This window comes from Hyperolius riggenbachi, chromosome 2 (assembly GCF_040937935.1).
Source record: "Hyperolius riggenbachi isolate aHypRig1 chromosome 2, aHypRig1.pri, whole genome shotgun sequence".
Taxonomy (NCBI): Eukaryota; Metazoa; Chordata; class Amphibia; order Anura; family Hyperoliidae; genus Hyperolius; species Hyperolius riggenbachi.
The window spans coordinates 462,515,290-462,528,906 of record NC_090647.1 but is presented as its reverse complement, the minus strand read 5'-3'; the positions used below and the strand labels follow the sequence as shown (position 1 = coordinate 462,528,906).

Here is a 13,617-nt window from a genome sequence, read left to right as displayed (position 1 = left end):
TTAGTGTGAATAAGGAGGCTAATAAAGATGTATTATGCTCTCCAGATGTGCACACAAGGCTTACAATTGGCTGGGGTGCAGTTCTTGCCAGAAGGAGATGCATGTGTATAATTGTTACAATGCTTCCACACAGGAACTGAACTAAAGAACAACTCCAGACATGCAAAACCCTTTAGGCCCCGTTCACACTGCACGCGTTCCCATCCGCATTTTGGGAACGCGTGCAGGAGGCCGACACGCATGGCATCAGACAGTGCATAGACTGCACTGTCTGATATTCACACTGCATGCGTTCCGGACCTGTGCAGTCCGGGAACGCATGCTGCACGCATTTATTTCCCAAAATGCGCGGCTGTCCCATTCACTTTCAGTGAAAGCACGCAAAGCATACAAACGTGGATGGTGTGTGTTCGTACGCGTTGCACTCTCTCTCTCTATCTATATTAATACCAAGGGATGAGCAGCACAAACCAAATTATATGCAATACTATGCAAAGCATGCACGCAGCCTGGAGATCCCCAGTCTCCATAAGAAATATATAAATACAGAGGGTGCTGCAGCACACAACAGGAAAACAGTGACAGGGGCTCTTGGTTACGCTTTAATGCGTTTAAGCTCACCAAGTGCCAAAGTGTCCCCAATCTGGTGAGTCCTACTCTAACCAGGCAAAAAAATGCTAGTTTTTTTTTATCAGCGTTCTAGTGGGAACCATGCCAAAAGCCCAAGGTGTCTTTAATTTCCTTTCTCTCGTTTAGTTGACCCCTGGGCTTTTGGCATGGTTCCCACTAGAACGCTGATTAAAAAAAAACAGCATTTTTTGCCTGGTTAGAGTAGGACTCACCAGATTGGGGACACTTTGGCACTTGGTGAGCTTAAACGCATTAAAGCTTAACCAAGAGCCCCTGTCACTGCTTTGCTGTTGTGTGCTGCAGCCCTTCTGTATATATCTATATCTGTATATCTATATCTCTCCATCTCTCCAGTGTTTTGTTTTGTCATTCTCTAGTATAATGTATACTTAGCTTTAGGCAGTAAGTAAAGAAACACACGTGAGTAGAGACACTCAGGATGGGTATGCAGTATATCGAGTCTTTACAGATTGGTTTGGGTGACGGTTTAGAAATAAGGGCAATGCAGACTCTCTGCTGACTAGCTTGTACAGCACTATGGAGTGGTTAGTGGGGGGGAGGGGGGATGAGAGAAACACAAGAGGCACCCAGCTGCGATCACTGACTGAGGTGGGTCAGGGGATGCCCCACACACGGCAGAGGCGGTCGTTATTGGATGCCTCGGCTGAGTTTCATGTAGCGTTTGTGTACTCTGTACTGGGATTTATGATGCTAATTGAAAGCTGAGAATTCTTGGGGTCCCTGCTTTATATCAAGTCAATATATTTTAGGGAGTTGTTTCTATTACAACAGCTGTCAAACCTCACAGATAAAGGATAACTTATTTCTTTTATGTTGCCTTTTTTGTGTATTGATGCAGCCAAGAAACCATACTGAATGTGACTTACCGATGGGGTGTAGTAACGCAGAACTGTTGTGAAGTGGCAGCTGCAGATGTGTCACCTGTGAGGGCTGCCCGCCACCTCGCAGTGTGACCTCTGCATGCCTGACTGCTCAGTGCTCACATCTAGGATGTGGTAATTTTTTACATGCAGTCAGTGGCTGCTAGTCTTGTTCAGGCTGACACTGAGCACTTTGGCTATTCAATAGCAGTTTGTATTCATTCTCCTGTTGCACTTTTACACTTTTTTATGTTTTGTGTTATTAGCAGGGCTGGATTTACACCTCAGGTGTCTGTAGTTGTGCCTGCACTGACCATCCTGGATGCAGGCTGACATCACTTTACCTGGAGCATAGATGGGTGGGCAGGATGGCATTGCCCATCCATCTAGCCCACTTATCCGGCTCTCTATGCTCCATCAGCGGTGAGCAGCCTGGCTCCATGCATGTAACCTCACACTGCCCACCTAGCCTGCCGTTCCAGCTCTCTATGCTCCATCAGCGGTGAGTAGCCTGGCTCCATGCATGTAACACCAGACTGTCCACCTAGCCTGCCCTTCCAGGTCTCTATGCTCCATCAGCGGTGAGCAGTCTGGCTCCATGCATGTAACACCAGACTGTCCACCTAGCCTGCCTATCCAGCTCTCTATGCTCCATCAGCGGTGAGTAGCCTGGCTCCATGCATGTAACACCAGACTGTCCACCTAGCCTGCCCTTCCAGGTCTCTATGCTCCATCAGCGGTGAGCAGTCTGGCTCCATGCATGTAACACCAGACTGTCCACCTAGCCTGCCTATCCAGCTCTCTATGCTCCATCAGCGGTGAGCAGCCTGGCTCCATGCATGTAACCTCACACTGCCCACCTAGCCTGCCCTTCCAGCTCTCTATGCTCCATCAGCGGTGACTAGCCTGGCTCCATGCATGTAACATCACACTGCCCACCTAGCCTGCCCATCCAGCTCTCTATGCTCCATCAGCGGTGAGCAGTCTGGCTCCATGCATGTAACACCAGACTGTCCACCTAGCCTGCCCATCCAGCTCTCTATGCTCCATCAGAGGTGACAGCCTGGCTCCATGCATGTAACACCAGACTGTCCACCTAGCCTGCCTATCCAGCTCTCTATGCTCCATCAGCGGTGAGCAGCCTGGCTCCATGCATGTAACCTCACACTGCCCACCTAGCCTGCCCTTCCAGCTCTCTATGCTCCATCAGCGGTGACTAGCCTGGCTCCATGCATGTAACATCACACTGCCCACCTAGCCTGCCCATCCAGCTCTCTATGCTCCATCAGCGGTGAGCAGTCTGGCTCCATGCATGTAACACCAGACTGTCCACCTAGCCTGCCCATCCAGCTCTCTATGCTCCATCAGAGGTGACAGCCTGGCTCCATGCATGTAACACCAGACTGTCCACCTAGCCTGCCCATCCAGCTCTCTATGCTCCATCAGCGGTGAGCAGTCTGGCTCCATGCATGTAACATCACACTGCCCACCTAGCCTGCCCTTCCAGCTCTCTATGCTGTGGGGGTAGTGACATCAGCATGGCTCCAGGATGGGGAGCGCAAGTGGACAGACCTGTGGCAGCTGCCCCTCGGCTCACTAGCATCTATAGACATTTGCCTGGTGCTAAATCCAGCCCTAGTGATTGGCCTCTCCAGGGTAGGTGATTTTTGCTAATTGTATAATAATGCTTATAATTTTGCATATTGTATAGTAGTTTTATCTTGATCATTAGCCCGTGTATGGTCCTGCTTCCTTGTGTTGCTTTAGTGCATACAGTTTTTAAAGCGGACCTGAACTCAGAACTTCCTCTCTGCTTTAAAAGATAAGCCACAGAATAACAACCTTTAAAGAAAAAAGTCTTTGTTTGCGATTTATTGCAGGATTTTTATCAGCTGTAGTGTGTCTACTTTCATGGAAGCAAACATAGGGTTAACATCCTGTGTTTACAAATTAACTGCTCTGACAAGGACTGCTGAGATTTTGAAGCTGACACAGCTGAGCTATCAAATTTTAACTCTTGATATTTTTAACTGCATACCCCTATATACAGGGAGGATGCAGGATGTACAGTGACATAGCAACAGGTCACAATATGATTATAATGTGTGGAATAAAATGCACCGTTTCATCAAGCAATTATGTTGTGGTGCAAAGTAAAAATAAACTGTTTGCAGAGAGGGTATGTGCTTCTCACTGCTTTGCCCTTTTGGACCGACTACATAGCAGCAATCTTGTGTGTCATAACTAGAAAGTGACAAGATGAGGGACTGCCCTGCTCCCCAGACAATAAATGTGCACACAGATGTGTAACCTTGCTGGTGACAGAGCTCCCAGGCCCTGGCTGTGGCAGCACACTCAGCTCTGCACTCTTGCAGCCGACGCTTCTGCGTTTGGTGGTTTTTCTGGTCCGAGCCGCCCGATCTCTGAGGTGGGTAGATGAAATGAACTTTGTTACAGTGTGAGAGAATGTTTGCTTTTAAAGTCTGTAACCCCCATGTCCTTGCGTTTGGTCATTCAGATAGCTGTTTATTTTCTCTGCGAGGGGTGAAGTTAAACATTAGCTGAGAGAGGGTATTATTCCCAGAGCATTGGAGAACTGCAGCTTCTGACTAGGAAGGCTCCTGTCTGTCGCCCTCACATGTTGCTGATAGTAAAGGGCATCAATTCAAGTGATATAATTGTTGTTTTTGGGCATGAACAGCCAGCGTGTGTGAGATTGCCAAGCAAACAATGACAGTGCTGTACTGTGGCCGCTGGTGAAAGTGTAGAGTTAATTAATACCCTTTGTATGTGTGGTGCTAATATGATTGGGAATAGCACTGGAATGGTGAGGTACTTTTTTTCTACTCGGTTACTAGTTCTACTTCCAACCTCCCCCCCCCCCCCCCCCCCCCAGTTCTCTGCCTGAAAGAGTAAACCATCAGGCATGCAATTGACAGTTTATGTGCAGTCAGTGATAAGGAATTACAGCCATAAAACTTTCTTGGCAGAAAATGGATTCTGAGAGCAGGAAGGGGATATAAAGTCAATAGTTCTTAGATTTTAGCTCTGGTATACTTTAATGGATGTATCATTGAGCAGAGACAATGAAACAGTAAAAACTTAAAAAGTATATTTAAGTATAAAATAAAACTGCTGTGTGAGGAAACTGGACAGGATGAAAATAGTCTCACCGTTTTATATACAAGATGAAGCCCGCTACAAAGGCACATGATGGATGTAAAAGCTTATGATGCACATCACAATCTATATTCAAGAACAACCGAGGTGACATGTGACATGATGTAATACATGTGTATGTACAGTGCCAAACAAACACACAAATAACTAGGCTGTGTTCCTTTCTTTTTTCTTTCTCTGCGTAAGAGTTAAACATCAGGTATGCAAGTGACAGTTTCTGTCCAGGTCAGACTGGGTCCAACTACAGTGTGACCCTCACTGATAAGAAATTACAGCCATAAAACACTTTCCTGTCAGTAAATGGCTTCTGAGAGCAGGAAATAGATAAAGGGTCAATAATTCATAGATTTCAGCTATGCAATACTTCAATAAAGGTGTCATTGAGTAGAGACAATGAAACAGTAAAAACTAGATTTTAATATAAAACTGTGGGATAGATGAACACGTTATTTTTAGGAGGATAGGTACAATTGTTTTTCTCATCAGTTTATTTTCACCTCGGATGTCCTTTATTGACTGCAGCTGAGTAGTTTTGTGCAGCACTGAGTGTGTGGAGGATACTAGACACTTCACACACCGAGGAACACATGATAAAGTGTGTGTATATGTGCAGCACGAGTGTGTGGAGGATACTGGACACTTCACACACTGAGGAACACATGATGCAGTGTGTCTATATGTGCAGCACGGAGTGTATGCAGGATACTGGACACTTTACATACTAACACATGAAGCAGTGTGTATATGTGCAGCACTGAGTGTGTGGATGATACTGGACACTTCACACACCGAGGAACACATGATACAGTGTGTGTATATGTGCAGCACTGAGTGTGTGGATGATACTGGACACTTCACACACTGAGGAACACCTGATACAGTGTGTAGACTATTTGATTTTGCAGCAGAGGTTGTAGAGCAGGAGGAAGTTGTGCTGAGAGTGGAGAGCTTTCAGTGTTGGCTGCCAGCTGGCAGGATAGACATAGCAGCATCTGCACACTAGCCCAGATGTGCTGTGTAATTGGGTTTATATTGAATCATTTGCAGCACAGGGGATTGCCAGAAAGATTTTTTTCTAAAGCCCTCTGCGCAGGCCTGTGTTGTGTGATGTTACAGAGGGCTGCTCAGCCACAGAGCGAGTGTAGGTGTGATGAGACCTCGGGGCTCTGCTGGGAGTGACACGATATTATTTAGTGCCTAGCTGAAGGCTGAAGATTATTTGTCACCGCACCAGCCATGTCCACACTCTAAATTTTAATTTAAAAATGTCAAGTGTGTCTAAATCTGTCCTAGCTAAAATGACCAGTGTATTTAAAGGTGCAGTATATCATTGTTTCAGCGTTTTTGTTCTGGTGTTCTACGTGAGAGCTCCACTTTGGTTTGCTTAGCTAGAATGGCAGTGCAGTGACATTTAGTGCTGCTCCTCGACATGTACTGCCACGCAAGTGCAGTAGGATTTTTCACGATGGGTGCATGAGCAGTATGGAAATTCTCTATCAGGAGAGGGGGATGTTAGAGTTGGGGGGTGAGAGAAGAGGGAAGTTAGATTTAGGCATTGGGGTGTTGAAGGTTAGTGTTGGGCAGAGGATAGGGGAAGTGAGTTTTGGGCATCAGTAAGTGGTAGGTTGGGGTGAGGAATGTTCTATTTTACCCATTGGAAAGCTGGTGCAGGTTGATGATGTAGGGCAGCACAAGTTGTCATTATAGCAGCACACTACTGTTTTACTTCTGCAGCTTTCAGCGTCTCCTTCCTGACCCTCAACTGCTAGTTTGTGCCAAATCCACAATGTAGGTCATTAGGTCATAGCCGGGGAAACTGCTGTACCACTGTGGGAATAAGATGAGCAGAAAGCATGTTGCACAAGATAATTTTTCGGCACCTAGCATTTGAAAGACTACTAAAAAGTAGGTAAAAGTAATATACTTATATTGAGTATTTTCTTGCTGTTGGTGAAGCTATTTTATTCATGAGGTGTGAAAATCTCTCATGTGAATGGGCCATAGTGTAGGTCTTATGCCTAGTATTCTTATGCTTAGTACGCACAATGAGATTTTCTGGCAGATTTCCTGCCAAATCAATTATTTCCACCATGTCCGATCTGATTTCTGATCGATTTTGTGTTCACTCCTATGGCAAATCGATCGGAAATCAGATCAGACGTGTTGGAAATAATCGATCTGGCAGGAAATCTGCGAGAAAATTTCATAGTGTGTACCTAGCATAAAATGTTGTGCGTGTGATGTTTCTTTTAATATTAACAGCAGACGTTGCCCATATATTTGTAGCTTGAGCCATTTGTCATGATGCGGAAAATACCCGGTCAATCAAATCCTGCATTATTTGGTCCTGGTACTAACACATCCCCCTCAGTGTTTATAGTGGCCACTCTGCTGAACATGTGATTCTGTCCTGAAATATGTACCACACGAGAATGCTGGCAGGTTTTGCTTTCAGCACTTCAAACCTACCCCCCCCCCACCCCCCTCACCTTAATTCTCAGAGCTATTTCCACTTCACCCTCAATATGGCAGTTCATCAGATAAGATTATTTCTTAGCATGTAGATTTGCAGCGCAGGCATGCGGTCCTTGTAGAGTTGGACCACAGAGGAATGTATCATATCACTGGCTTCCAGAAAGTCTGTGAGCAAAAGATGAGCTGTTTGAAGAAATAATCTCATATGTAAACATTTGCAGACAAAGTGATGGTGACTAGAGATAAAGCTGCTCTTCCCACTGACCATTACTGTTTGCTAATCTCCTAGGACAGTGGTTTGTCCATTTCTCACCAGAGCTTCAGGCTCTCCCCTTGGTTATTTGAATAGCAGTAAAGTTTGTACAGGTTGGCAGATGGAGTAGCACCAAGTGTTTAGTGTTGCCCTGGTGATGGAGTATTATCCTTATATTGGACAACAGTGATTGTGTGTGCGCACATTTACTCTATTAATCTCTTGAGTTGGCCAATAGAGGTGAATGAGATTGAGCTTGAAATTGGTTCAGTCAAATGCAGTTGCAGCTAACTTGGACCGGTGCACTTTCCAAGCTGCATACATATTTCAACAGCATTCCTATTATCCAACACATGGTACCCGGAATCTGAACTTCCTGCTATAAAGCTCCGTACGCGTGTAAAACCGCAGCTGTCAGAAACAAATAAGACGGCCCGAGAATCTTCGCTAAAGTATCCCGAGTGTAAAAAAACAAAAAAAAAACAAAACAAAAAAAACACAGCAATTCTCTCCCATGTAGATTGATCCGTCCTGGTGGATTGGTTCCTGATGATCTGTGTTTGAAGTGGACGATGGCAAATCGATCCATTCAAGATAGTCCTGAGTTGCGCAGTTCGCACTTCCGGATGCTCATTTTCGCACTTCTGATGACGATCCAATTGGAAGACATTAATTGAGCTGTTGTTGAGTTCAAATGTGCACTGACGTCATTTGCACATTGCCAACTGTCACATTACTAATTTTTCGGTGACCCTGGTCTCCTGTACGTACCAGTTTAAGGTCAGTTCTAACTGTATTTTTGTACAGCGCCCTTTGCTTTATGAAGTTAGCCTTCTAGTGACAATAGTTAATTGGCATGCATGCCTGTCTACTCACTTTTGGCCACATGTGTGAAGTTCCAGTGCACATTACATCTTAAGTGCCTTTTTAGATACAGTCCGGGGTTATGCCGTGCCAAATTGCTTTTCATGCACTATTTAATTTGCAAACTTGGAATAATATAATTTCCTCCTAATTATCTTGAAGTAGAGACTCTTCTAATACTGCTGTGTTTGATATACATAATTATATTTTTATTACATTATGGAACATGGCCTGGGGCCAGCCATCTCGCGTACAGTTTGGTTACTCCTCTGCTTTGCGCTTATTAAATGCAGCAAATGCTAACCCTAGCGTCACACTGGAACTCTTTGATATACAAGATGAAATAAAGAGAGCGCCCATTTGCCTCACAGAAGTGGAATTTACATTTCTCTCATAGGAAGGTTAGGACTGTGGGCTGCGCGTAAGCATTTATTTGGCCACTGAGTATTATCTGACCTATAAATAAGTTTGAGCCTTTCTTGTGCGCTTTTTGGAAGGAGTTGAAAGCTGAGGAGTTCCTGTGTGTAGAGTCAGTTCCGTGCACGGAAAGATTATTAACCACTTAGCGGCCACTCGCAGATGTATAGCTGTGTCACAACATGGTCGGTCAGCAGTTCTGTCTTTACCAAGCTGGAGATGACTAATCTAAATTGCTGTAGCGTTTTGGTTCTGGGGATTTGAATCTACAAAATGTGTTTTATTACTATTATTCCACTCCTGGGTGGAATATAAAAACCTTCCTTCAAAAACGTATGGCAACCTTTTGAGATACTTTTTGATAGGTCCTACACTCAGTGGCATAGCTATAGCATCAGTAAAGGGTTAATACAGCAAGGGGCACCATGTGGGTCCCTCAGGTACAGGGGCCTGGTGCTGTAGCAACCTTTGTATCCCACTATTGCTTCATAAAGCCTTCTTACTACTTGGGAGAGAAATGCAATTGGTGGGGCTAGCTGTTTTTTTATGTGTGCCTTGGCTTAAAGGACAACTGAAGTGATAATATGGCGGGACAGTTAAAAATGGCGCACAGCGCCAGGGGAATAAGAAGGGCGCCCCATAGACTTGCATTATATAACGCTATTTAGCGTTATAAGTGTTAAAAAATGGCGCAGGCAGTGTGCCTTACACTTATAACGCTAAATAGCGTTATAAAGCTTAAAAATTTCTGAGGACAGAGGGGTCGGGGGGAAGAGAGAGGCAGCGGACACTGGAGGGCATAGGCAGCGGACGAAGATGTGTGCAATATGCATACGTTACCTTGTCCCGGGCCGCCGATCGCTCCTTCCCTCCGCTCCTTCACTTCCTCCATTCGCTCCGCATGGTGATTGGCCGGCTGCTGGACTACAGCAAACAAACTAGAAAGTGCAGGAGCGGAGGGAAGGAGCGATCGGCGGCCCGGGACAAGGTAATGTACGCATATTGCACACATCTTTGTCCGCTGCCTATGCCCTCCAGTGTCCGCTGCCTCTCTCCCCCAACCCCCGCTGCCTATACTAGCGACCCGCAGCCCCTGCATGCTTTAATGGCGTACCGTGCTGAAATAAATGTAGCATAAAACGCTATTTACCGTTTAGATGTATTTTCGGTAAATAGCGTTTTATGATACATTTATCGGCAGAACGGTGCGCCATTTTTCTCCCTGCGCCATTTTTAGATGGACCCATAATATGGAGGCTGCCATATTTATTTCCTTTTTCAGTGATAGAAGTTGCCTGCCAGCCCAGCTGATCTATTCAGCCGCAGTAGTAATCAGAAGCAAAAATGCGGCTAATCTTGTTAGATCTGACAATAATGTTGGAAACACCTGATCTGCTGCATGCTTGTTCAGGGTCTACTGGTAAAAGTATTAAAGGCAGAGGATCAGTAGGACAGCCAGGCAACTGGCATTACTTAAAAGGGAATAAATGTGGCCACCTCAATATCCTTCTCGTTTCAGTTTTCTTTTTTTTTTTTTTTTTTTATGAAAAACCCTGTAAAATATATAAATATATAGTGTGTGTAAGACTAATATATATTGTGTATATATCATAATTTATTTCAATGCACCTCACTAGTGGTTCAATAAAAAAAAATAAAATAAAAGATTGATGCCCTTTAAATGGCCATGTTGGGTGGCTGTTCTCTGTACCTACATGTTGGTTCGCTCGTGTGATTTGGCCATAGTGGCTCTGTCAGTGCGCAGTGTGACTTTCATCTGTGGCTTGTACCACTGTCTTCAGTTCTCTTCTTTTCATGCATCTGTATTGTTCAGTTGGTCCTGGAAATTCCACCAAGTAAAAGGCGACTTACTAAATTGTGAACCAAAACCGAGCAGCTGACATGCTGCATCACATATGGTGCGTGCGAGACACAATCTGGATGTATTAATCAATGTTTAGAAACTCTGTAGCTCTGTGATTATGTTTACTATGATCTTTAAATGCCAGCAGAGTCTTGTTTCTGCAGTATTTTTTTCCCAACCTGAAGCATATCTGTACCCAGACTGAGCAGATCGAGCTGCCCAGGCAGTTTAGAAGTCTAAAGCCTAACTAAAACTAAATTATTTAGATTAGGTGGGGAAGAGGTCTTCAGAGTGGTTCTGCTTTCTGTATCACGGTTAGGGAGAATTCCCCCTCACTTCCTAGTCTAACGACATCAGCACCTATAATACAGAATTCCCATAAAGCTTGTGGTGACCCAGAACCACTGGGAAAGTTATAAGGGGCTAAAAGAGACAGACAGGAAAAAAAGATGATTTGCATATTTAGGAGTGATGCCTTATGGGAAACCAGTTGCTCACTTACAGCTGAATTATCACAAAAGCTTTCGTTATTAAGAAGGCAAAACAATATTCCATGCCTATGATGTGACACAACTTTTACCTGCAAAGTCAGTGGCATCAACGGAAGGGTGACTAAGATGGAGAATCTCTCCAATGAGGGCAGATGGCAAAATCTGCAGCAGTTCATTATTCTCCACACAGTCCAAAGCTAAAATAAAGACTTTAATGTCATTCATTTTCCAATCTACTAGCTGCTACTTCTATAATTGGCTATGTTAAAACTGTTTCCCCTCACAGTGGTTTGAACAGGATTTTCTGTCAATCTTGAGCCCCTGCTTGTGTAGTTGGCACACTAATTTTACATTTAGTTCTGTGCGACTTCCTTGGAAAAGCAAATAAGTCTGGTACATACTCTAATCCCTTTCCATACTTTTGGGTAATTTGCACTTTATTTTAGCAACCTTCATGCCTGATGATGTAGTGTTGAAGTTCGGTTATTTCATATTCATGCTTACATCGTGGGACGTTTGGAACCATTATTATACTTGTTTTTTTGCTTGATAGTACTGGTATTAACATCTTTAATTGTATTATCTGTACTGGGCTGAAACTTGTGTGTTTTTTTTCCCTCTGTTTACAGTGAAGGAGTTTTTAAATGTCCAGAAGACCAGCTTCCCCTTGACTACGCAAAGGTAAGACATCTTATTTTATAAAGCTGTAAAAACTGAGTAACTCTGTTCCTGGGTAGTGGTATTGCGAGTAACTCTGTGTCCAGGTAGTGGTATGTAGAGTGCAGTAACCTAACACCTAGTCTGCTATTACTGTATCTTTTCCATGATCTAGCCATACCCTCCCAAAATTACAAGTACATTTTGCAATAGGAGGTTGCCATCCTTGTGTAAAATGACTAGTTTCCTGGCTACAACATCCATTCTTTGCCCTAGAACAAGTGTGCAGATTCAGAAAGTCAGAACCCATAAATGGTTGATACCCCCCCATTACTTTGTTATAGCCTACACAATTTAAAAATGCCACCTCCCCGCCCATGTAAATTTACTTTTTCCCTCCTCCCCATTGACTTCCCCAGTGTAAAATAGTAATACTATTCCCATTGCATATTAATCCCTCTAATGTTAATTGCTGCAACCATCTTCTAAAGATAAGACTTCATTGCTTCCCCTTGTCCTAGCAATGTCCACTAATCGAATCTATACACCCAATGCTCTCACCAACCTCGCCCTAGCAATGTCACCCTCCAAGAAGATAACATCAACCTTCCCTCTAATCTCAAAAGGCAAAATGGAAATGAAACTCTTCTTAATCTATAAATACTCCTCAACTGAAGTATAGGAGTCCATGCCAGAAGTACCTGATGTTGAATTGAAAAGCCAATTTTACATTAGCCCCAACTCCAGGAAAGTACTTGCAATATGCAGTCCTGCCTTTCCACTTATAGCCAACGTGCCCAAGAGATTTAAGAGATGACCTGAAAACAGCTCTAGCCTCCTCCCTGAGTGGTATAAATCCTACCTGCCTTGCCTCTCCTGGCCTGTAGGATTGTGTGGTGAGAGAATGTAAATAATATCTGTTACTGCATCTGGATCAGCTCCCTTCATACTGACAGTCAGGAGCTGTTTTTCCAGCTCAAATACTATAATGCTGCTAGAGCTTGTGGCTTGTAATGCACGTTCTCCCCTCTGCTTGGTGTCACCTGTCTGTTATCATCCTTATGATCAGTGTAAGGTCTGTTTACAGGTTCAAGGCCTTTCTAAATGTTTTTTTATGGAAGTGTGCCTCCATCATACCCAGCCTGGAACAAGTACTGGCATTAGTGCTGCCTGAATAGGCGCCCCGTATATGGCTGGTGGAGGTGACCCGAAACATACTTGCCTTGCAGAATCCTTGGATCTCCAGAACATTATGCAATATATGAATCCCTACTGGGAGTGCATGAGGCTGAATAACTCAGGGTGGATCGAGAGCATTTCCTCACACACATTATGGAAGACTGAAAAGGAATCCAATTCCTTTCTCCCAATTTAAAGAAAATAAACATGTAGGCTTCAAAAAACTGTTTTAAAAAAAAAAAAGAATTGCATTGTGGCCTGCTGCAATCCTTTCTGACTTTGGTGGTGTCACACCAATCACCTTATCTTCATATTTATTTTTTGTGAGTCAGTGATTTTCTTGAGTATTGGAGAATTTAAACTGTTATGGCATGGTTGTCATGCTGGTTTGAAGGGCAAAAAGGTACTTCCTGCTCATAAGTCATTGTAAAGGAAATGTAGTGTGAGGAATACGTTTAAAGCTGATAATGCTTTAATAAACTGGAGGATAAGACCTGTTTTACAAGGAAATGATTTCTGAAAAACAGACTTGTGAAGGGCATCTCCACGGAATATGGTAAAAACAGACCTGTTCAGATCCTCATTGCCGATCTCCTCGCCCCATGTAAATTCCCTGCATCTCAGTTGCCGTAACACATGACCAACGTAATTCCATCCCAGGTCTTTTGAAAGCCTGAAATATGTTTTTCCAAGCATGATTTCCAATAGTGACTCAAAGGAAGGAGC

General features: G+C 44.0%; 1 protein-coding gene across 1 annotated transcript in view; it reads left to right on the top strand.

Annotated features, from left to right (window-relative positions):
• TRAF4 (TNF receptor associated factor 4) overlaps positions 1 to 13,617 on the top strand; it is a 52,108-nt gene that overhangs the window by 25,494 nt on the left and 12,997 nt on the right. Inside the window, exon 2 of the mRNA XM_068270140.1 lies at positions 11,685 to 11,736. Coding sequence (XP_068126241.1) covers positions 11,685 to 11,736 — 52 coding nt within the window. The remainder of the gene's footprint in view (positions 1 to 11,684; positions 11,737 to 13,617) is intronic.